Raw genomic sequence first — 25,402 nt, forward strand, 5'->3', positions numbered from 1 at the left:
GAAAGTATAGTACATCATCTATACATTATGAAACTATTAAAATAATCCATCATATGCCTAGGTAAATGTTCAAGTTATGTGAAGTGAAAATTCTGAGGATAAATATTTACATGTGTTCTAATTAAAACTATGTTAAAAATGTTTCTGTGACTGGGCAAGAATATGTGACAAAATCATATTTGATTTTAAGACGTATTTTCCAAACTCTTGTGGTAGTATTAAGATCTTTTATTAAAATTTATATTAAAATAGAAGAGGAAAATTAAAAACATAAAAAAATAACTATGAGAAAAAAGTTATTACTTTTCTAGATATACAGAATTGACTTTTTTGCATTAAAAAATAGATTAACAGAATGGGCTCTGTCTTTGAGAATCGAAATGGAATATGCTGTCAGCTTGCCACATGTTCAGCAGATTGGTATGTCTTATTTCAAACATTACCTAAAATGTTTTCACCCAATGTATTGTTTTTTTCTTATTTGTTCCTAAGAACATTGTCTAGTGCTCCTTAACTCATCTTTATTATAACAATTAACCTTAATATAACTCAAGGGCAGACTGGTATAGATTGCTGCTAGTATGTAAAAATATTTTTATAGCAGTAGGTATGTTGTTTTAAAAACAAAAAGGAATTAACCAGGATTCATGGTTAATGACAGTGTATAGTGTTATCTATAGTTATTATGCTTCTTCACATTTTCTTATTTATAAATTTGCAGTGTGTGATATTTACATTCAATTTTATCTCACACTTAGGGAGATTGTAACGTTTCATTGGGAAAGCTTTTAAAAAGTAGAAGAGTTTTTCTATTTTCTTTGTACATTTGTAAAAAGTGTTTTTATAAGTAACTTGGTAGAGAATAATCATTTAAATAAAATTCTGTCCTTTAATTTATAGGACCAAGAATTTGTAACAATGTAGGAAATATGTAGAGTTTATTATTTATCTAGCCTTTAAATACTAGAAAAACTGTACTATTAAAGACAGCAGAAGTATATGCAAACTGACAGGAGAAAAAGTGACCTGAGCCGCAGCCATGAGCAAGGGAGACCTGATGGATCTATTAAATCATACACCTTAAATGGGTGGAATTTTTAGCTTATGAGACGTATCTTAATTTCATATTTAAAAGACTGCATCAGTGTCTAAACTCTATTCTTACATATGGCAATATTAATCTCTAGACAAGCGAGAAACCTTATATATGGTATAATCCCCTAAACTATGAAATAAAAACCTGTCCTATTTTAAAAAAATTAATTTCAGAGACCTTAGAACATAGCCATAGTCAGATTGCTGGTGTATATCAGCACTGATGTTGGTGCTGAGACTAAACCTCTTAATTGTTTTTAATAAAGATGTCTGTCAACTTTCTTTTAGCACGATATGTTTCTGGGATATTAGACCACAGAAACCTTTAACCCCTCAGCCAACAGAGAAAAAGAAAGAAGAAAGTATTGAAATTCCATTTGATGTACCACCTACTTTTTTGCATCTAGATCTCTCCTGGAAACCTCTTGCTAAGGTGAGGTAGCATGGGGTTAGAGCCATCCTATTTACTTATGTACACTATATATTTTGCATAAATACACATGCATATGCACAGCCTCTAAAAGTAAAACAGCTCAAATTAACACAGGACCTTAAAATTCATGAACTCATTCAAACAATGTATTCCTTGATTGAGCATTATTTTGATGCCTGTCTAGAGCAAACCAGAAATCAAAATCATTGTGAACTTGAGATTGATATTTCATATATAAGCAAACCATGAACAACAGCTTACAAATGGTTTGTGTAAGAATTATTCAGTTGTGTATCCATTACTCAAAAATGGGTAATTACCCAAGTTAGCCCAGAAAAGCTAATTTTCCCCAACACTGTCAAAATCCTGCATAGTTTGCATATCAATAGTAAGAAATAATATAGTTGCAATACTTTAGCCCAAACAGAACTTGAAAGTTATTTGTATACATCTTGAATTACAAAATGTAAAGAAAAGCAATTTACCTTGAGAACAATATGGCCAAGGCCGTGTATGGTAAGTGTGAATGGGCTTTTTCTTTGGAACATCTAATTTTAATTCCAAACTTAATACTTTTCTTTTAGTTTATAAGTATCACAAGAACTACATTATTAAATATGCCCCTAGTGGATGAGAGAGCATAGAGGGATGAGAATATTCCTGAAGTAACCAGGAAAGAATTGGAAAGAAAATATTAGAAATTTTCTGGGGTAGAATTTACTGAGTGGTGAATAATTAAAACAAGCAGCAACACTTAAGAATAATTGTACAACATGTGCAAACATTCTGAAATAGAAAAATAGGGAAGGAGCCATGAAGGAAAAACCTAAAGTGAGACAATTAAGAATATCATTCTGGCCACTAGGATCTGGTGGAGGCCCAAGGCCACTTCTAGAACTTAGAGTCACATATGTCCCTGATGGAACCTGGAGGAGGTCAGGTAGATGCAAAGGTCCCTCTACAACTTCCTGGAGTCTCATTTAATTGAAATATTTAGGGAACATGAGACTGAGTCATCATTTTATATTAAAACTAACAAGGATTCTTATGGAGTAGAATATAAGGCATTTTCAAAAAGATAATACAACATGAAACTTTGGGATTTGGAAATGTGCCTCCAGACAAGCTCCCTTTTGCGGCAAGGTTTTGGAAATGTGGGTTAGGTGTTTTCCATGGTAAAAAGCACCTGGGAGGAAGGAAGCAGGAAGGAAAGGAGGAGTAGGTGGGTTTCCCACAATCTGAGGTCAGAAGTGACAGGCAAAATTAAGGATATCTTAAGTTATCCTTGATAAGAACTTCTTTCTTAATATGAAAGAATACAGCTTTCCTTTATGTTCTCCCAAAAGATAAAGCTGTCTAAGGGGGAAACAAGTTTAGACCTCTGCCCAACCAAGATAAGCCTGACTGAAGACCATCTTCTTTACAAAACACAAGGTAACTGCTTTTTGCCTATTAAAAAGGCATTTAATAGTTTGGGCATCTGTATTTGATTATATCTAAGGTGAGTTACTTGCTAAAACAGTTTAATTTGTGAAAATAATACAGAAAATCAAACGCTTCAATATGGAACTATATTCTAGAATCAAAGTTATATAAATGTGTTCTCTCTCACTCTCCAAATATCTTATTGTGTCTTTCACATTTTCACTAAAAAGAAGCACTTTATGGGTTTTCTTTGGCATACTTGAATCGCCAGCATCACTAATCTTGCACTTTGCAACCATTAGTAAGTAAAATAAGGGTTACTTGAACACAAGCTCTGCAGTACCACCACAGTCTGTCTGATAACCAAGATGGCTACTGAGCACCTGATGCGCAGGTAACCTATACAGGGTGGATATGTTGGGCAAGGGGAAAATTCACATCCTAGGCAAGATGGAGTGGGATGGTGTGAAATTTCATGATGTTACTCAGAATGATATGCAGTTTAAAACTTAGGAATTGTTTATTTCTGGAAATTTTCATTTGATATATTCTGAATACAGTTAACCACAGGTAACAGAAACTACAGAAAGCAAACCACAGATAAAGGGAGACTACTGTACTATTTAAGTCTTCTGTATCCTTTCTGATTTTCAACACTGAAACTTTCCAGTGTAAGTGTGGGTTTTTCTATTTCTCACAGTTCTATCAGTTTTGTTTCAATTATTTTTGAAGCTCTGTTATTAGATACACAAATCCTAAGATTAATGTCTTATAACTGGTATAATTTGACTTCAGAATCTACTTTGTTTACTATTGTTATAGTCATTCCAGTTTTCTTTTAGTGAAAAAACATGAAGTACCTTTTTTAGCCTTTTAAATTTAGCCTATTTGTGTCTTTGTATTGAACACTTCTTTGGGGTCTTTTTTTTTTTTTTTTTTTTTAGTCCAGCCTGATCATGTCTGTATATTAACTGGGATATTTAGAACATTTATATTTAATGTGATTGTTGACAGATTTAAAACTGTTATCTTTTTTAACCTTAATTTTCAGATATCACTGCCCTTTGTTGTCTGATGTCAAGCACCTTAAATATTATTGTTTCATATACTTTGTGTTTTGTGATTTTTTTTTTAGGTGAGATAGCCTAAGTTCAGTCCCAGTTGCTCCATCTTGACCTAAAGCAGATGTCTCTCTATAGTATATTTTTTGAAATGCACTGAGATATGATAATATATTTTTTAAACAAATGAATCTAAATTTTAATATTCATTAAGTGAGGATAATTTCTCTTTCCATCATATCTTTATAAATATTAGACTCCCAAGCTACCTCTTGCTGAAGGCTGCCTAAATATAGTACCATTTCATGACATAGAGGCCTTTTTTATCTCTAAAAGAAACTTCATTTTACTGTTGACACAGCCAACACTCAACAATAAGTGCATAAAAATAGATGTGGCCAGAAGTATTATATAGAAATATTGTGCTCCTTTATATTTTTGAAGAATAATTTTTAATTATCTCCATATTGATGTCTGAGTTCATTCAACAAATATTTATAAAATTCCTGGCTCTGAGGGAGCCCACCTGTAGAACAGATAAGTCCCTGTTTTTTATGGAGCTAATATTCTGGTGGGATAGACACTAAAATAAGTAATGTACATATTGACATCCCATTAAGGAAAGGCCTATTTAAAATAAGAAGCTTGCTCTAATGCATCAATAAAAAATCAAAATACATAAATAAGAAGCTTACAGCATGTCCCATATGTCATCAAACCAGAGTATATATCATCAAATGAATGTTCTCTTTCCAGACAACATGATTTTATAAATGATTCTCAGAGAAAAGGCATTTTAAATCAATTTGTAACAGTAATGGATACATGTTTTTGGATTCCCAACTTAGATTCTAGTTGGTTTTAGGTCCCCTTATGCATGCCTGGCTCTTCATGTTTCAGGCAATTCTATAGTGCCTAAAAGAAGTAAATTTCATTTGCTAATCCCAGGAATCTTGATCACATTTTTTTTAATCTTAAAAAAAAACAAAACAGTCAGACATTATATGGTCATTTTCTGCCTCCTGTGCAAATAGCCAATTTTAAGGACCTTAATTTTTAGAAATCAATTATGGTATTTTGGATCTTTTTTGGACAAACTGCCAGTTATCTACCTATTCTAGCCAGACTTGGACCCTTTAACTAGAACACACTCATAAACGCTTCAGCACATTTTGCTACAGATCCAATATTGGCCCTCCTTCCACTGTGGATCACCAGTCCTGGATATTCCTTTTTTTTTTTTGAGACCTAATTGGTCTCAGTTTCTCGTGCTCTGTCGCCATCTAGGGGCCAGAGACCACTCACCTTTTGCCTCCTCCCATTTTAGGTCCGTGACAATGCCCTTTGAAGAACTGTAATGATTTTAAGAAATCCTACATTTATTTTAATGAGGAAGTCTTAGCTCTAAATGATTGTGAAATTCTTCTTTTGCAACAGCTTTCAGGGCCTTTCATATATCCTTCTAAGCAATGTGGTATAGTGGTTAAGGCTGTGAAGTTGATGTTCTAGGTTTAAATCTCAAAGTCACTGTTCATTATTTGACCAGATCATAATACTTTACCTCTCTTTGCCTTACTTTTTAACCTGTTTGAAAACAGAGTGAGAAGATATAGGTAGTAAAAAATAAAGATAACTATCTCATAGGATATTGTGAAGAAAACATGAGTGAATACACACAAAGCTTTAAGAACAGCACAATAAATGTTAATCACCATCTTTGAGACCTTTGGCAAATACTCAATCTCTTTGAACCTCAGTTTACTTATCCTTGAAGGAGGATTAATACATTCACACTTTGGAAGCTATTGCAAGGATTGAGTGAAATGGTTCACATAAAGCACACAGCATTTGATGAATGTGAGCTACTAGTATTACTAACCCCCATGATGAAAAATCCATGACCTCTTAGGATGACTTTGAATTTATTAAATATCCAAAGATGCCCCACTCAGGTCTGAGTAAATGAAATTGATGGTAACATTCTTCTCTGGCCTCATCCTCTGGCACTACCACAATAAATTTTCCTGGAGCTCATCACGCATTCCTTGGTGTTGGTGATTTTCCTATCCTGCTCCTTCTTCAGTTCCTCCTCCATTTCCTGGCTCCATTTTGCCTTGCTGCTCTCATCATGAATGTACCTCAAACTTTAACTTCAGCTATACCCTTGTTGGTAACATAGTCTACTCAAGTGACTCCCACTTTCTGGCTGAGAATTCTCCACTAGACCTCTCACAGGTCTGAATCCAACCCACCTGCTCAAAGTCAATGTGTCCAGTACAGAATTCATGACTCCCAGCCCACCCTGCTTCTCTTCTCTTTTACAATATTACTTCTCATTTGCTTCTTGTTTTTCATTAGCCTTGTTAGACCAGAGGCCTCCAAAAATTTTTTTAATTATTTATTTTTTAGTTTTAGGTGGACACAATATCTGTATTTTACATTTATGTGGTGCTGAGGAATCGAACCCAGGGCCTCATGCATGCTAGGCGAGCACTCTACCACTGAGTCAAAATCCCAGCCCACCTCCGAAATTTTTGATCTTGTACCTTCTCAGTAAATATTTTTGAGTACAGATCTCCAATGTACATATAATTATTTATAACTTATATACATGTACTACTCTACTAATATATTTATGTACATTATTTAAAAAGAAAAAAGCAGACATTAAAACAAGGGTGAAAAATCTAAAATATTTTAATGATTTAATTTTATATATGAAATGAATAGAAATTCCTCTTTGCTTTTCCTAAATGTGTATAAATAGTCTCTTTTAAGGAGAATAATGTGACTGAATGTGCCTCATTATTTATTAAAACATTGATTTGCACTTTGTAAACAATTACTTAAGTGTCCAGTTTCTTTAAATCCCTGTGTTTGGGTTATTTCACTTCTTGCTTTTAATGTCTTACCCAGTAAAAAAAGAGACCTTTCAAAACATATAGGTCCCAGAACAAAGGAAGTGTTGGTTGACTATGTCATTTTTTAATTTTGTCCAGAATTATGCTAAAGATCTTTTAATGCGACATAAATTTTTAGTATAGCTAAAGTGTTCTTACCCTACTTTAGTTTTTGTCTGTTTGTTGGCTGGTTTTTGTATCTGCTGGTGTTTCCCATAGACATAACCAGAGGGCAGACTGAGGAGATGCAATGAGAAGGGTTTTGTGAACATGTATTTTTTGTACCATCTTTCCCAGAGATTTACTACCACATTTATTTTTAAAAAAATAATAAATGATCTGCAAATATACTTAAGACATATCTTTAAGATGGAAAAGCAGAATGATAAGGTCAAATAGAAATGGTCCAATGTTTTAAAAAATGTGTGTGTGTATGTGTGTGTATATATATATACACACATACACACACACATACACACACACACACACACACACAGAAAAATCACTAGAGGGGAAAATACCAATATTTTAATAGTGGTTATCTCTGAGAGACAAGATAACGAGTGACTTTTGTTCTTTCACTCATGCTTGTCTTTATTTTCCAAAGATTCAGGAAATGATATTTATTAATTTTAGACCATGAACTTTGTTTTAAGACAAGGTGACATCAAATATTTTTTTAAAAGAAGCATTTTCCTGATGGTGTTTGCATTTCAGCCCCTGGACTAATTACGCTCTTATGCTGCTTGCGTATTTACTTATGATATATATCATATGCCACAGAACAGAACAGACTGGGACAGATGTATACGGCAAGGAATAGAAAATGTAAACTGTATTTTTAAAAGATCTTTCATGTAAACATGTGTTCTTCTATCTATGCTCCTCTGAAAGACAAAATATTAGCCCAGACCAAAGCACTGAAGGCAGGAGAAACTAGCCCGTACTACAATCTGGAAGGTGGGATGTCTGAGCAGTTGAAGCCACTAGAAGACTTCTGCACAAAGTTCTTCGTGGGGACAGAGGTAAATAGGAATCCCCTGCTTTTAAAATCAATACCTAATTATACCAAAATATGAGATTATAGTCCTGTTTTATGTGTTTCCTGTACTAAGACTTATGTTATTAAAATATTTTCCATGTTTTCATGTGCTTATTTGCATTTGAGATTTTTAACCTTGTTGCCTCATAGATTCACAAATCTGAAAAAAAAACTCTATAAAATTAGGGACACTTTTTACTAATAATTTATTGATCAACCTGCAAATATTCACTGAATTCTTCACTGTATGGGAAAAAAAACATGCTAAGTATTAGAGATTTACTAAGAAAATACCACTTTCTTACTCTAACACAAGCTAGACTTGGGAAAGACTGTTAAAAAAATTAATTCAGAAGTTAAATAACCATTGAGTATAATAATGATAATGAATGCCATTTTCAGCACCTACCGTAATAACCAAAGCAAGCCCACATTTATCAAACATTGTTATGTATTAGGGTCTGTGCCAGGTGATCTTCCAAAGTATGACTCATTTAATCCCAAGAATAAAGGCCAATATTATTAGTCCCATTTCACAGATGAAGAAGTGAGACTCAGAACTTTGTCTACAGTCAGGTGGAGATGCTCCTTTCACTCATGACCCTCTTTTTCCCAGACCAACACACCAGGGGAAGATGCCACAGCTCCGTCTTAACAGAATGCAATTTGCCTTCACAATCTGGTACTCCAAGATTAATCCCCAGTCACAAGCTCTGGGGAGCATGGCACCTGCCAGGAGCAATGCTCAACACTGGCTAGAGATAAAGTGTGCCCTACAGTCCCTGTCCTCAAGGCACTTTCTGCCTAGTTAAGGAGCAGACACATTGACAGTGTGACAGAGGTCAACACCAGTCCAGAAACTGCTAAAACAGGAAGCAGGAGGGTTGAGGGGAAATTAGCATTTGAGAAGAACCCAAAAGGCTCAGGGTGAGAATTTGGTTCCAAGCAGGAGTCATAGCCTGAGTAATATTTGGGAGTCATAAAAGTCTGGGATTTGTCAGCAGGTGGTGGCACAGAATGGTGAAGGAGGGAGAGCTATGCCTGGCGTGGGGAACTGGAGTCCAATACCTGAGATGGCCTTTTGAATTCCGTTTAGTAAGCAGTAGGACACTACCAATAGACGTTATGTTTTATAACTTGCGTGTCACAGCAAGGTTTTTTAAAAAATTGTTTCAAATTATGGCAAAATATACATAACAAAATTGTCCATCATGACCATTTCAAGTGTACCATTCAGTGGTATTAAATCCACTCTTACTGTCACCATCCATCTCTGGAACTTTTCATCATCTCAAACTGGAACTCTGCACCCACTCAACAATAACTCCTCATTTTTCACCTTTCTGCAGCTCCTGGCAACCACCACTGAACTCATCCTTCACTTTGCATGAATCAAATGTGTTCTCATCTCTCCTCCCTGGCCTATACATCCCAATCTATCCCCTCCTCCAAGTCCTTTCAATTCCTCTTTTTAAATACCCTCAGTCCGGGGTGGGGGTGGGGTCAGGGGTGGAGATTAGAATTAGGAGGAGTCTACATCTGGGTGACCTTGACTAAGTCATTGAACTTCTCTGTTTCCATTTTCCTCATCTAAAAGATGACAGTGGGGGCTACTGCCTCTCCACCTCTGTCATGTATGCTTCCCTCCCGTGTGGCTCTTTCTTTTTTTTTACACTGGGTCCTTCTGCCTTCCCTTCTTAAAATGGTCATAAGGTACTACCAGCATATATACTCCTTCTTGTTATTTTATTTGGGTTGAACTTAATGTTTCCTGTTCTCAACTTTAAAAGGTAATTGAAAGGTAATGTTTTCTTTTAGTCCACAAGTTGTTATTAAGTACTTTGTTACATGTTAAGAACAGATCACTGAATGAGTTGAAACTGATCATGGATCAGCAAAAATTCTGGAACCCCAGAAGCAGAATTCTTTGTACATAGCACATTTCCATAGCCATCATGTTCTCTATGTCACTGTATGTATATAAATATCAACTTATTTTTTGTAAAACCAAGTACAGTCATGATTTCGATACCCTCTCATAAAGTGATTATCTAATTATCATTTGATGACATTGAACTGTGGACTCATATTTGTCTTGGTTGCAGTTAGTCTGAACACATGAATTTGAGGGTTTGTCTCTGAAGTTGTCATTGTATTCATAAGAAACCTGTAATATTTTTAGGAAGGTGAAGTGATATATACAGATTGGAAATTAGAAAGAGATCCTGACACTGGACGATTTATGAGTAAGTTTTGATGAGTAAGTTTTGTGGATTGCTCTGTTATTAATAAGATATTCTTCTTTTTAATTTAAACCATCCAAAGAAATATTGTGAAGTCCTGAGAGGCCTGGTCCTTGTCCTGCTCGTGGAAGGGAGAGCACCCGTTCTAATACATGTGTTACTTAAAATGAGGGCCTTGACTAAGTGGCATATTTGTCACCACAGAGCTTACTAGAAGAATATACAAAAATCTTGGATCCTACCCTGGGACCTATTGAACCTAAATACAGGTTTCAATAAGATTTTCTAGGTGATTTACTTTACCCCCAAATTTGACTTATATGATGCTTACATCACTGAGACACTTGAACGACTTAATTAAACAGTAACCCCGAACTCCTGCTCCCGTGATTTGGGCAGCTAAGCAAAGGTGCGTGGGTCACACCCAGGAGAACAGGTACACCAATAAGCAAAGCTCCCTGTCTTTGATAGGCTCAGAGTCTTGGGATTCACTACAATTACAGCTGCTTACTTTAGACCTTTAAATTTTATCCCACCATGACAATGTAATTGTACTACATTTTCAAGTTTGAAATAACCATAAGCAAAGGAAGAGGTGGCTCTTGGAACTGCTAGCAGATAAAGGTTCTGGAAGGCTTCAGAATACCATGTAGGAGCAGACCCCGGTAGAACAGCTGGCTCAGTTCTGTGGGTGTTTGGAAGAGTGGCAAGTGAATGACCCACAGAGGTCAGAGGTCAAAGCCACATCCTGCATGGGACAGCTGTTGGGGCTGGTATCTTTACCTCAAACCTTCCCCCCAGTCAGTCCTACTGATCTGGTTCCAGAGACCAGAGTCTGCCATCGACCTGGGAAGGCTTTCATTGTCACTCAGGCCAACAGTGAAGCAAAAGCTTTTAATCTCGAAGCAAAAGCACAAACAGGTTTATTCATCTATTTTAAATGGATTTTATTTTACTAGTAAAATAACAATATCAGTAAACTTAAAATGTAAGAGCTTTATGTTTGAAACATACTGTTATTGGCTTGTTCTTTCCCTCTTACTTTTATCCACTTATCAGGTCATTATTGAGAACCTGTTATGTGCCAGGCACTGGAGATATCAAGATGTCCAGGATATTATTCCACCTCAATCGATTTTCATGATCTATTGGAAAAATCAGACAAAACAAATCAGGCATCACACAGCCATTAGATCTATGGTTATAAGAAAATGCAAAGTGATGTGGGAGCCCAAGGAAGAACTGACTCAACATGGGGCTATTAAGAAAAGGTCCCACTGAAGAGAGACACAGTTGAGTTAGGTCTTGAAAAATAGATTAGAAGTTTCCATTGGACCAGATGAGGAAAGACTCCAGGTACAAAAAAAAAAAAAAATATCAAGGGCAAAAACACAAAAACCTGAAGAGCAATGGATAGTTAGGAAAAAGGAAGAGTTCATGGCCAAAGCCCAGCAATAGAGAAGGCAACAGGGGAGCTGTTAGGGAGGACACTTGGTCCAGGTGGCAAAAAACAAAAGATCCTTGAACTCCCTCCTAAGAACTTTGGACTTTATCCCAGAGCCATGCATATAATCAGAAAATCTCCTGTAAGGAGAGCAAAGATGGCTTGGTTTGTTGATAATACTCATAATGAAAACAGGATACTCAGTTGCAACAGCCCAGATGAGAGACAGTACTGAAGTCCAAGCATGGTTACAGGGGTGGGTAGCAGGGAAATGTTGGAGGGGGAGAGATGCAGGGGTCAACATGCCAGGACTCTGTGGCCAATGGGATGTGGGTAGTCAGGACTAGAGGAGTTGTTTTAATTTCTTGCATTTAGTTCATTTTAAAAACATTTTAACTGCTAAAAGATCACGGTTAATATTTTAAATCAGCAGGCAAGTATTTTATAGCATGGAAAGCTGAAAAACCCCATTATTCTCATTGAATAATATTTGAAGTCCAGGGAAAGTCAATGTTTTAGAAGCTCTGCGCTGTAAATTATGTGCCCTATTTGCCTTCTGTGAACTGGCAGGATATCTCTTGGCACCTCCCATCCCAGTGTCTTTCTTAAACAGCATGGAGTTTCCTGAGTAAAGGTGAGGCACCTACTGTGGCCTGACACTCTGGGGTCTGCTTATCTCAAATATATAACTGGGAAGGAAGGAGAATTTCTTCTTCTGAGGAGATGTTTCTGGAAGTCAGATTACACCCACTGAGATGTGTGTGATAAAGAAGACTGAACCAAACATTTCCAGATGATCTAAGTGACAAGCCAAGAAATGCAGATTCGGAATGGTGACAGCTGACATGTTATTTCCTTTAGTCTGCTCTCAAGTTGTCAAATCAGCATATGCCATGTGCCAGGCACTCTTCCAAGCACTTTCTATGAGTTAACCCATGTAATTCACCTCATAGCAGCCCCATGGGTAGCTTATATAAGTGGCAGTGCTGACATTGAGGCCAGCATTTGGTCACATATGCCACCAGTCGATGTTCTTAACCGCATGACCCTACTGAATCCCACAAGAGATAATGACTTAGGAAAACTACTTTTCCGCTTATTATAATTTTCTTTTAGTGATCTGACCCAGAGGCTCTGGCACTCCATTTAATAATTTAAGACAGCCTCATTCACTGCTGAATGGCCAATGGGTCTTTCAAAGAACAAAAGGAAGAAAAAGTTTTTATGGGCTGTTATTTTAAAGAACAAACCTGGGCCGGGAGTTTAACTCCTTGGTAGAACCCTTGTCTGGTGTATGAGGCCCTGGGTTTGGTTCCCCAGCACTAAAAAGATTTAAAAAAAAAATCCCAAAACCCTTATTGTTATGGATATTGCTGTCACTGGAGTTCCAGACTACAGAAGCACCTGCTCACCAGGGTGAGGTGAGATTTAGGGAAGCCTAGTTAACCCTGAGACACCGGGGCAGCAGCAAGAAGACAGCCACTGGTTTCCAGAGTCTCCTGTCTTAACAGGAATCTACTAGGTCACTTCAAGGTGGCCTTTAGAATTATGTCTTTGTACTGTCTTCAAGGTTAGGCTCTGGGTAGAGGAAAATTGGCCTTTTTTTTTTTAATCCAGAAGTGCTATGTTTACATTTTTATTTATTTATTTTTCCTAATAAGTTTTTTTTCCAAAAAAAAATTTTATTGTGGCAATATACACAGAGACTTGCCATCTTAATAATTTTTAAGTGCACAATTCAGTAGTGTTAAGGACATGCACATTGTTCTGTAACCAATCTCAACTCCTTTCTTCTTACAAAACTGAAACTCCACACCAATTAAACACTAACTCCTTATCCCTCTTTCCCCTGGTCTCTGGTGACCACCATTCTGCTTTCTGTCTCTAGGAACTTGTCTACTCTAGGTACTTCATATAAGTGAAACCATAAAGTATTTACTCTTCTGCAACTGACTTATTTCATTTAGCAATAATAGCCTTAATATCTATCCACAATGTAGCATGTATCATAATTCCTTCTTTTTTTAGGACTGAATAATATTCCACTGTCAGTCTACATCACATTTTATTTATCCATTCCACCATCAGTGAACACTTGGGTTGCTTCTACCTTTTGACTATTGCAAATAATGCTGCTATTAATGTGGATAGAAAAACCTTCTTCATAAGGTCTTCTAAGATATAGAAGGTCTTTTTATACTTCATGTTCCATCAGTGTTCTGGGGACAGGGGAAGAACAACCCCAGCTCCCACATAACTATTACTACAGTGAGATTCACAATAAGTTTGTGATTTTGGTATAAAGTAAATAGACATTTTGGTTTGGGCTTTGACACGAGGAATGAGGAGCATCGAGCTCTGCAGACAGGCCTGGAAGAGAATAAACCCAAGCAAAACTTTCCTGTGCTCTGGGTGAAGAGTCCAGAAAAGTGGGAAGACTCTGTGGCCTGGGGCAGAGACTAACATCAACTCTGATCTTCCATCCGCAATGTTCCTTCTTTAGTGCCCTCCCAACCCTTTGCAACAAGTGGAAACCTCACAGAGCCAATTACTCTCATGAGAAATTTAGCTTTTGTTCTCAGCACTTCATCTCTTCACTCTCCTTATTTGAGTGGTCTCCACATCCCAGCTCACATATATTTCTTGATAATCCACTTTTCTCCACTGCCCCTTAATCCAAGCCACCTCCCTCTCTCCCCAGAACTACTGCAGCAGCCTCCCCTACTGTCCCCTCTTCACCTCTACCTGCCTCTAATCCATTCGCCCACAACAACAAGAGGCCCTTTAGAACCGCCAATCAATTTGTCTACCTTCTAGGACTCATTAAAACATACTACCCTTAGACTAGACTCTAAACTGTCCTGCAAGGCCCTGCATGGTGTGGACCTTTCCTGGCTCATGTTGTGATTACCAGACACTGGTGCTGATTTCCTCAGGTGTACAAAGGTATCAAACACTTTCCTCCTCAGGACTTTGGTGTGTGCTGTTCCCTCTTTCTGGAATGTTCCTCCACACCAATGTCTTCCAGTGTCCATGACTTTATCGTCAGAGAAGGCTTTCTGTCCATCAGTCTAAATGATGAATGTTCCTTGTTACTTTCTTGTAAGATTTTTTTCTCTCATAACAGTCTTTACCATATTTTAATTCTATATGTTAGGATTTATTTACTGAGCATCTGTCTTTCCCACTAGATTTTTAAGCTCCATGAGGGCAGGATCACATTGTTCACTAGCCATTGTTTACCCATCCATCTTGGCACATGTAGGCAATCTACAGATAATATTTATTGATTCCCTGAGTGAACTAATGAGTGAGTAAATGAATAAGAAGACGAAGTATTCCTCTGAGTCTGAAAAATGGCCCTGGTGGGAAACTCTCCAGACCTTTTCATAGAAAGATGAGGAGCTATCCCTTATAAATTCATTCACCTCCAAAATGGTCTTTTCCACTCCAACAGCAAAGAAACCAGTGAACATCTACACTGTCCATGATGGAGCTGTCCACACTGTCCAGAGATCACCTTTTTACAATGACATTGTCCTCACCATTGGTGGGTGGAACATGGCTATTTGGAAAGAAGGTGTTATGGTAAGTGGCCTGTGAAATGGAAGAGTCGGGGTGTGGTCCTTTGTTCTTGGGAAAGACAGTAGGAACAATGGCCTGATCTGACATAACTGCCTTTGGGTACTTTTTTAGAAAAATTAGAGCAGGTGGCCTGCGCTCCAGCTTGTCAGCGGAACCACCTTAAGCCTTTTTAAAACATCCATTTGCTTTTCTTTCCTGAGGGCAGTAAACAGCAAAGCAAGTCCCTTGTTCTCCGAATCCTTTTCTTGGAAATACACACCACAGGCGGTTGGCTTGGCTGGTGTTTTTGCCTCCCTTTAAAATACAAGATGGGAGGCTGATTCTTGGATGGATTCCATCGGGAAACACTGGGTCTGTCATCTTCTGCTCCAGCTTTTCTTCTGGAAGCTTCAGAAAGAGGGAATAAGTAGGCTCAGAAGTCCATCACCGGGCAGATGATTACCTGCCAGAGACATGCTTGGGTCACAGGGAGGCAGGAGGAAGAGTCTGGTCAGGATTAGGAAAGGGGCTGGATCCAGGTAGAATATAGATTTCTTGACCCTAATGGTTTCCCCTTTGAAACTCTAACTTACACAAGTAATAGAGAAATGTATGTGAACATTTGTACAAATTTATCACTGAAAAAAATTGGAAACTACTTAAATATGCATCAACAAATGACTTCTACTTTATAACAATCTACATCTGAATGTTTACATTTCTTTTTACAATGAGCTAGCATTGTAGTTAAAGAAATAAAAAAGAAAATTCAGGCAAGATGGTTCATAGACCATGTGGGCCAAGACCCTCATAGAGACTGAAGAAGCTGGGAGACATGGGCAAGAAGTCCAGGAAGCCATGATACCTTCTTTTACCATGGGAAAAGTTCCTACCCATGTATTGGAGGGTATGAGGCAGATGGTTTAGCTTAGTCCCTGCAGATGCCCATAGACAACCTGGTTGGTTGATGGACCCTGGCAGTTGGTAGAAGACATATTCCAATCATCTCTGTGAAAAGTTCCCCAAATCAGAAAATTATCCTAAGGTAGATAGATAAAAGACATAATATCAAGATGCATTAGTGGTCTAAAATCTCTTCCAAATACTTTTGTAAGCCATCAGATACTCTCATCTGAAGTTAATTAATTAGAATTTGCCAGCTCAGCTCTTGACTTTCAACATGTGTCTCACATCTGGTATTGATAGGCGGGTATTGATAGGACCCTCAACAGCTCAACTGGAAGGTTCAATCTTGTCTAAAAGCAACTAAAACAAGAAAAAAAAATGACCTATGAAAACAAATTTTTTGTATTCAACCCTCACAACAAAAAGAAGTAAGACTTTCCAGTGGGATAATTTTGCTGTTAAACGATCATAGCCAGCTGAGTTATACTTTAAGAAAATCATTGAGTTTCTCTCCAGTAATAACAAATGCTTTTAACCTATCTTTTCAAAATTTTGCTCGGAAGTATGGACCTCTCCTTCAGTCATGCTGTTCACCAAAAAGGTACACCTCAGGACACTGGTCCCTGACAAGGCCTGGAGTTTTCTATATTGGCCGAGAAGATGGATACATCGATGTCTGGGACCTTCTGGAGAAAACCCATGAACCAGCTCTGTCACAGAATATTTGCATAACTATGATCACCAACATCAAGCCCTGGACCTTTTCCTGTATGTTAATTCTAAATAAGTGAGCTATAACCTTTTGGGTAACTGGGAAACATTTTGACATTCATTTGGAAAGTATCCCAGTGTTTTCTCTCAGGTTTTGGTTTATCTTTCCACCCCATTCTCTCTTGTCCTTCTTCATTCTTTCCTTCTCTTCTTCCATCTTTCCTTTCTCTCCCCTCCTTCCTCATCCTTCCCCTTCCCTCCTGCTCTCAAACCTTGGAAACACCCAGAGCCTCCCATACTGTTTGGCCTCGTTGCCAATGATTTCTGATACACGTTTACCATGTCAAGCATGACGGGAAACATCCTTCTTGTCCTCTTGGGGTCAGACAGGGTCATCCCTGAAGTTTGGCTACTTTTTGCTGTTTCTTTTCCATATAAAAATATTTTTTGTCTCTTTTTTATTATAATTTATATTTTGTGACATTATGTCACTTTTGTGATTTTTCCTGTGGGCCCTATCAAGCAGTTCTCTTCATGAGATCAAATGATTCTCTAGGGTTATATATCTATTTAAACTTTAATCTTTTGATTAAGGATGAGGAAAAGGTAATATGCAGCAAAACAAGCATATACCCAGGACTGTATCTATGAAAGAGCAAATTTATTTCCTTTTCCCCAATTTTTCTATTGCATTTAAATAGTACTTTCTGGGTAAATCCAGCATATTTGCCTTTTTCTAAAAGAAGTTCCCTTTTGTTTCCAAAGGTGTACAGGCAAGAAGTTGTCGATCCATTTCTCTCAGAAACATTAGATTCAGAAACTTTTGTCATCAGCATCTGTAGCATATCACAATCTGGGTACTGCATAGCTATACGTGTCACCGATGTATGTTTCCCTATCTTTGATACAAAATATTGTTTTTGTACTTGCAGGGATCATGAGTCTGGGATTCAACCTTTTGAACCAGAACTTCTGAAAATTAGAAGAAAGTATACTGACATATATAATGAGATAGAAAATTAAAATTCTCACTTAGTGTATTTTGCCCATTTTAAGTGATTCAAGTAAGCAATTCGGTTTTGTAATGAAGACTGTGGTTCTGGCTATGTCTTTGAATTTCAACTGGTATTCTTTTAGCCCTCAGTGTGTTTGGTGAAAATATGCTTCATGGTTTTTCTTTGAAAATCTTTCCATGTGCCCTCCTTACTTTCTTCTCAATTCTGACAATGAGCCCAGCCACAAAGAAGCCGGCTATCAGCCATACTCCTCATACGGATGCCAGGAAAGCAAGGTTTGAGGTGACCGGGAGGCCAAGGAAGACTCAGAGTCTTAGCTTTCATTTCATCAACTGGAAAAAATGACTTTTACATGTTTATATGTTTCAGTCATGAACATCTGATGAAGCTGCCAAGATCACTGTAACCACAGCACGTCCCTTGGGAAACCACAAAACAAAACACATTGCATATTTAGCCTCTGAAGCTGAATTTGCTGAATTTTCTCTCTCTTTTAAATCTTTCAGCTAAGCAACAATTTATAGCCATAGCTGACTATTATGGAACACTGCATATATTAGAAATTCCATGGACATTAAGTCACCCTTCCATCAATGAGGTTAGTGACTTTTAGTTTTGAAGATTTGTGTGACTAGACATTGCTGAGGCATATCTTAAAAGTGTGTTAAAAATGGCAGCATGTTTGCTTTATGAGAAAACAAAAAACTAATGCAGTAAAAAAAAAAAAGGAGATATATTTCTCTTAATATGAGTTCAGTAGTTTGAAGCTAGAAAAAAAGACCTAACACGAGATGGGAGAGAAGGCAATTAGATGAAGCCCAGAGTCATAGAAAAATCAGTTTGGGAATTCATAATCATAAATAGTAATGTTTTCAGATTGTAACTAAATTTTAGCCTCCCAATTTCAGTGAAGTTCTTTCCTTAGGACCCAGGTGACATTTTTATGCATCTTTCTGCCCTCCTCCTCCCACCTTAGTATATTGCAGGCCTCATATCTGAACTGTCAATATTCTGCACCCCTCCCCGAAACCTGGTACACACTACCCAAGTGTTTAAAGCAATGCTAATAATGAGGTTATAAAAAGAAAATCAATGAATAGAGATGCATAAGTATATACACAACCAACATTAAATGCACAGATTGTAATTCACTGCACATCCCAACAACAACCTGCTTACTGGCATGTGACACACTTTCCCTCGTCCTACTCAGGTTGCCTTCCTGAGGACTCTGCTGACTTTTCAGCTTCTGTTCTTATTTTCACATATTAAGCCCTCCAGGGGACTAGTTCAGCTCTACTTCAGTCCCTTCAGGGTCTCCACTGATATCCTCATCTGGGTTTTCTAAGTTCAGTTGATGACATGAAATATCCCTCGAATCAAGGAAGAAAAAGGGAAAAATATTCCTACTATGCAATAGCAGTTATTTGCAGCCCTCTCCTTCCAACCTACTTCTTTCCTAGAAACCTCCAAGTCACAAGGACCTAAATCTAAGCACAATTGCTCCCATATTAAGCTGGCTACTCTGGAAGTGGGCAGGTGGGTACAATTTCCAAATTACATTCACCTCAAGGATTAGAAGCATCCCAAAGTAGATATCTCTCTCATGACTAGGTAGATGGTCACTAGGTAATGTCAGGATGGACTAAGTAGGTTGGTCAGGTAGGTGGCCTGCCTCATTACAAACAGCAGGAATTCTAAGAGTCTGGGACAGAACATAGAGCTTCCCTGTGGGTTACTGTCTCACAAGCCATTGTTTCTAACAGATAGCAAGTGTTAACCACTACTTCGAAAGAGAAGTCAAGCATCTGGAATATGTAGAACAGCGCAAAAATATTCGTGAGCAAGAAAAGAGAGAAATGGAACTAGAAATGGAGAAGAAAAAATTTGTAAGTTAAATTGTAGAAATGAAAGTTGTTTTCCCCTCACACCCATGGAAATATGTGCATTTGGCTTTTCCCCTCATTTCCACAGCCTTCTCTCGTTATGAGAGTCAAGAGGGCTTTTCTTTGATTTGCTGAGCTTCAGTTGTCTCGTGTGGAAGATAGAAATATTAGTAACTACCTTTGATGATTACTGTAAGACTTTCAGTTAAATAACCTGACAAATAGTAGACTGTCTTCAAATGAGAGCTACAATAACTATAATGGCAGATGACAGATAAGGAGAGAGTGGATTTTCCTATAATATAATATATTGGAGCTGTGTATGACACTTGAAATAGAGAAGAATTTGGTACAGGACACATCCATCTTTAATTCCACCAAAAAGGAACCTAGAACTCTAAATCAAGCTCTCACCCTCCTCTTTCTCAGCCTTTCTTTGTTTTATATGAATTCTATAATTCTGATCTTCATTTATCCACTGGAATTTGGTCTTTTCAATAGTCTGTTAATTAAGCTCTTCTCTCCTTTTCCCTTGAGATTTTTACTTCTCTTTGGTTCATTCCATTCCTTGCCCTTTGTCACCAATAATTTTATGTTTGGTCCTAGCAGTAGTCTCCTTGTAGCCAAATGCATAGCATCCTTAATTATTCAGGTGAGACCTGAGTTCCCTGTTAAAAGCATCAACATGTGGAAATATCGTAACATACTGCACTAGCCAATAGATTAATAATATCACTTACTGATAGATAACTAATTAGTGCAATAGAAGCAGAGGAACTCATTTCAAAAACATTGCTTACTTTAACAAATTATGCATTAATGCCAGTTAATTAACTCTTCATCGAGTTCCATTGCTACCAAAAAAAAAAAAACGGTTTTGGGTTTTTCTTTTTCACACTTAAAAACATTCAATGAAATTATGTGGTGGGATATATCTGCCACCCTTCCCTTACCCAAGTAATTATCCAAATTTTTTATGTGTGTTTATATATCATAGCAACAACTTCAAATTACCGACATCAGTGAAAATAAAGTAGAATTATGGAAATTCAAAAAAATAACTTGCATTTGAAATATTTTTTAAATGAGTGGATATTACAATAGTCATATCTTAAAACTGTGTTACTTTAAAGTTTCCAAAACCTTTCCAACTACTTCTTGTAACATCATTTCCATTTGACACATTATCTTCTTGTAAGTAGAGCTGCCACTTCTCAAATTTTCTCTGGAACTAGATCATGGATAAGTGAATGAATTTCAAAGGGCTCTTCTGTTACATTTGGACGATGAATAAAGTCACTAAGGAAAAACAATGTTAGTTAGAAATATCCCCTTAGAAAGGAGGAAATGAGAACAATAGCAATATGAACCTCAGAGGATTGCAGTGGGGATTTAAGTGAATTAAAATATTTCCATATTTCCAGCACTGAGACAGTGATTGGTACCTAGAAAGTGCTAGTCAGAGGTCAGGGGAGGATCCTACTTTCCTGGCTGGACTTCACGAATGCCCTCTGGATGCCAGGGATGAGGCTTCAACCCACAGACCCCAGGGAAATGATACAGCATCTCTTTGCCACCATCGAGTCTGGACACAGCTCACTTCTCAAAGGATAATAATAATTACAGCTCTAACAGCATATGAAATGGGAATCTTTCTAATTGAAATTTCAGCTGGAGAACCAGAGTTGGGTAAAGGAGTAGTTGCCATGTGATCCACAAGCTATGCCTTTTCTCTGGGATTGAGGGGAGGGAGAACTTCAAAAGGATTCTGCAACCTGTAGTCAAGTTACTCTCCCTCCAGGCCATGAGAGCCAGGAAAGAGTTATGGGAAAGAGGACTTTCTTTTATTTTTGGAGAGAAGCACTGGAGAGAGCCAGGCCTTCACTTCTCCCCATTTCCCCACTCCTGCACATGGACTGCCCTCTAGCCCTCCCACCCTCCCCGGCCCCTTCTGGAGAGCCCAGTCACGCCAACTATTCAAAAACAGCTTCTTCTAATTCTTTGATGTTTTTATCTATTAGCAATTTCTAGAGATGTCTTGCTCTTTTTCCTCCTAGAAAATATATCAGATGTCAAAAGAACAAGCGGAGGCTGAACTGAAATTGGAATACGAGGCTTATTTGGAGCTGGAAAAGAGCGTCCTCATCAATCTTGGCCTAGCCAAAGAGACAGAGAAGGTGCCATACATAGACATCATATAGGAAAGCATCTGAAGGGGTACTTGGGGGGGTCTCTGTGGGTCTTGTTTTATTTGTTATTTTGTATAAGATGAACTAACAAATTGAACATATATAGTTTTACTTATAGGCTTTTATTTCATTTCTATTAAAGTATTTGGATTATAACAATAAAATATGTTTAAGTTTTGTACTGAGTGTGCACTGAATTTTGTACCTGCATATAAGAGTTTTCAACAACAACCAAAAAAAAAAAATGTCATTTTCCTGCCAGGAGACCCTCCCGGCTCAAATCCATTCCTTATCTTCCTAAAAATAAAGCTGACTGGCACCTTCCTGCCTAGCCCTTTTATTAATTCCCCACAATCTATAATCCACTTCCCTTTACAGCCCAGTGTCATATTCTGTGGCAGCTCAATTTCACATGTTATCATTTCCTCCTTGTGCCTGGGTGCTAAACCCCCAGCACCACACCAACAGGACGACAAAGACAGTGGGTACCGGGTTCTGGTCACAACTCAGAGGAAAGTTTTTAGCTTTTCACCATGTGTAATGATTGGTATAGGATTATTTTAGATGACCTTCGTTAGATAAAGGAACTTGTCTTCTTTCTCTGCCACCTACGTTTTTATTGTTTTTCATGAATGGATCTTAAACCTTATCAAAGGTTTTTCTATATCTACTTGGCATCATACTTTCTTTTAGTCAATTATTGATCTTCTATGGTTAAATTAACCTTAGATAAACCCAACTCAGACTCCATCTGTTATTTTTTTAAAAATGTGTTTATCTCTAGATTTTATTTGTTAGAACTGTGTTTAGCACATGGCCCTATAATTTGTGCAGTCTTACAGGGGAAGCTCTTTTTGGAGAGATGAACAAAAGCAATGTGATCAGTAGGCGCAAATTTTGATTTCTGCTTCTATTAGGATGAATTCCTATTAGAATTGTCTTACTTTTTTCTGCACTTGGATCTTGGGTTGAATTCACCAGGTCTCATGGTTTTAAAAACTACCTGAACTTCTCCCATAAAACCAAGAGCCATGGAGCCATTTGACCCTCTATCTCCACTTGGAGGTAATAGTCATTTCAAACTTCAACATGCCCAAAACTGAGTGCCTGACCTTACTTCCCTCCAAAACCCATTCCTGACAATCCTTTCAGCCACCACGCTTCTGGATGCTAGAGCCAAAAAGCTCGGGGTCATCCTTCACCCTCTCTCTCTCACAGTCCACATCCATCTGCTAACAAATCCAGTGGAGTACACCTTCATATACAGCCAGAACCTTATCTTGTCCCTCCTCCCTCACGGCTTCACCATGGTCCAAGCAACCATAATCACCAGGCTGGAGTTTGCCGTCACCTCTGATTCTCTCTGCTTCTGTGTCCTCCACCTCCCTTCTCTCTCTATGACAGCTAGACTGCTATTTTTAAATGAAAGTCAGGTGCTATCATTCTTCCCACAGCTTCCTAGCTCAAGTTGTTACCGTGTCTGCAAGCCTCCGTGTGCTTCAATGTCACCTGGTCTTATCACTCATTCTCTCCTCCATGACACCCACCCCAGTCATGTTGACCTCCTATTCACTAAATGTGTGAGGCATGTTCCAAACCCAAGGCCTTTGTACTGAACCTTCTCCAGAGATAGTCCTTGTTTTATTTTCATGCACTCACTAAAAAAAAAAAAAAAAAAGTATTAAGTTTTTACTGTGTGCCAGGCTCTACACTTTTAAACTGGTGACCAGTGAAGCTGATCTGAGCAAAGACCTGAAGGAAGTGAGGAATTTCACCTATAATCTTCTGGAAGTGTATTCCATAATCCAGTCCTCCATCCCTCAGTGCAAAAATGCTTAGACTACAGAGAACAGGAGTGTCATGGGTATGTGACATAAACCACTACCGAGGGCTAAGCACTTTGTTTTCTCAAAATCAGGATTTTATTAGCATAGAAGGTGGGGTAAATAATGAATATTGAATAAGTGTCTGCCTTGGTTATCAAGAACTTCAGTGGTGCATGCCCATAATCCCAGCAGCTCGGGAGGCTGAGATAGGAGGATCACTAGTTCAAAGCCCGCCTCAGCAAAAGCAAGGCTCTAAGCAACTCAGTGAGATCCTGGCTCTAAATAAAATACAAAATAGGGCTGGGGATGTGGTTCAGTGGTTGAGTGCCCCTGAATTCAATTCTGGTACAAAAAAAAAAAAAAACTTTGTATAGTGACTAGTATTTAGTAAGCCATAAGTAATATTTTGCTATTTCCCCTAATTTACAAATACAAAATGATTATAACATTTATGCTATAGAGACTAAACATGGGATTCATCATGTTAATAACTACAACTACTATCAGTTTAATATATTTTCATTCTGTGTTTGGAAACTCAATTTTTCCAAGTCCTATCATGTCCCTATCCTGTGGCCACCAATAGGGTCTCATTAGCAGCCAGAACCCAAGATTTGTGAATTCTTGTTCCAACTGCTCATCAGATATCTCAACCTTCTGTAAAGAGCCCCTAGGTGTGTCCAGTACCACCTGGGATAAAGATGGAGTCACATATGTCCAAAAAACCAGCTGAAGACCACCAGACACTCAAAGCTCCCTTCTTCCAAAATGCTAGATTACATAATGACTTATGGCTGGGACAGTGTTCCTGGGAGTTGAAGTCGTAACAAGAGGCAAACACCAAGCAGAATTAGATGCACAAAAGATTTGCTGGGGAAGAAAGAGGGAGAAACAAGGGAGAGACTTCATCCCTCAATGCCGATCTGTATCAACAGAAGGAGAGAGGAAAGGGCAGAGGTCGTGCAGGATGTGTCTCAGGTGGTCAGATATGGTTTAATGATTTTCTAGTTATTCCCTTTGACTCCAAGGCTTTGGAATTTGAGCAAACTCACACAACTGCCATGGGATGATGTCCTTTTCTCTGGTGCAGACCTGCTGTTTGGCAGACGTGCTATATCTCATGGTTGATGCTCAAGCTAAGAAACAAACCACCTAAAATGGAAGATGTAGGAATATGGGCATGAATGAAAACAGAGTTAACTGGTGTATCTTCCTATTCCCATGGCTCTGCCCTGTCCCCTGTTGCCCATTCCTTCCAAGCTGTACTTTGGGTCAATCTGATCTTCTTTTTCTGTTCATAGGTTCTTTGTTCTGGCCTACAGGGTAGTAAAAAGAGGGGGAGCTTTAGAGGCCAGAGTCCAGAGCCTAGCTTCATGCCCTGGGCAAGCTGCACTATCCTCTAAGTCTTGGCTACCTCATCTATAAAATGGGAGTGGTGATAATACTTACCCCAACTCACAAAAACAATGTGAAGTACCTGAGCATTGTTGGCACTTAATGAATGTTGTCTCCTCTGCTTGGTCTCAGGCACAAGGACACATCCACCAGTGTTTCCTCTGCCCCATGTAATAATCTCTGATTTTAACATTTTGGTTACTATTAATTATGGGAATGTCTCCCACTCTTAAATGTGACTTAAGCAGCAACTGTGCATGTCTGGC

General features: G+C 38.0%; 1 protein-coding gene across 5 annotated transcripts in view; it reads left to right on the forward strand.

Annotated features, from left to right (window-relative positions):
• Positions 1–22,094, forward strand: part of Dnai3 (dynein axonemal intermediate chain 3) — a 56,485-nt gene extending 34,391 nt beyond the window's left edge. For all 5 annotated transcript variants that reach the window (XM_058579010.1, XM_058579011.1, XM_046443263.2 and 2 more), the window contains 10 exons: positions 347–420; positions 1,384–1,528; positions 2,875–2,962; positions 7,809–7,939; positions 10,139–10,202; positions 15,101–15,231; positions 16,677–16,881; positions 18,347–18,438; positions 19,607–19,729; positions 21,784–22,094. In XM_058579010.1, the coding sequence (XP_058434993.1) occupies positions 347–420; positions 1,384–1,528; positions 2,875–2,962; positions 7,809–7,939; positions 10,139–10,202; positions 15,101–15,231; positions 16,677–16,881; positions 18,347–18,438; positions 19,607–19,729; positions 21,784–21,927 (1,197 nt within the window). In that variant the 3' untranslated portion in view covers positions 21,928–22,094. The remainder of the gene's footprint in view (positions 1–346; positions 421–1,383; positions 1,529–2,874; positions 2,963–7,808; positions 7,940–10,138; positions 10,203–15,100; positions 15,232–16,676; positions 16,882–18,346; positions 18,439–19,606; positions 19,730–21,783) is intronic.
• Positions 22,095–25,402: the final 3,308 nt, after the last annotated feature.

Source organism: Marmota monax, unplaced genomic scaffold (assembly GCF_021218885.2).
Source record: "Marmota monax isolate L192 unplaced genomic scaffold, Marmota_monax_Labrador192_F-V1.1 WCK01_AAM20220418_F8-fsc00046, whole genome shotgun sequence".
Lineage (NCBI taxonomy): Eukaryota > Metazoa > Chordata > Mammalia > Rodentia > Sciuridae > Marmota > Marmota monax.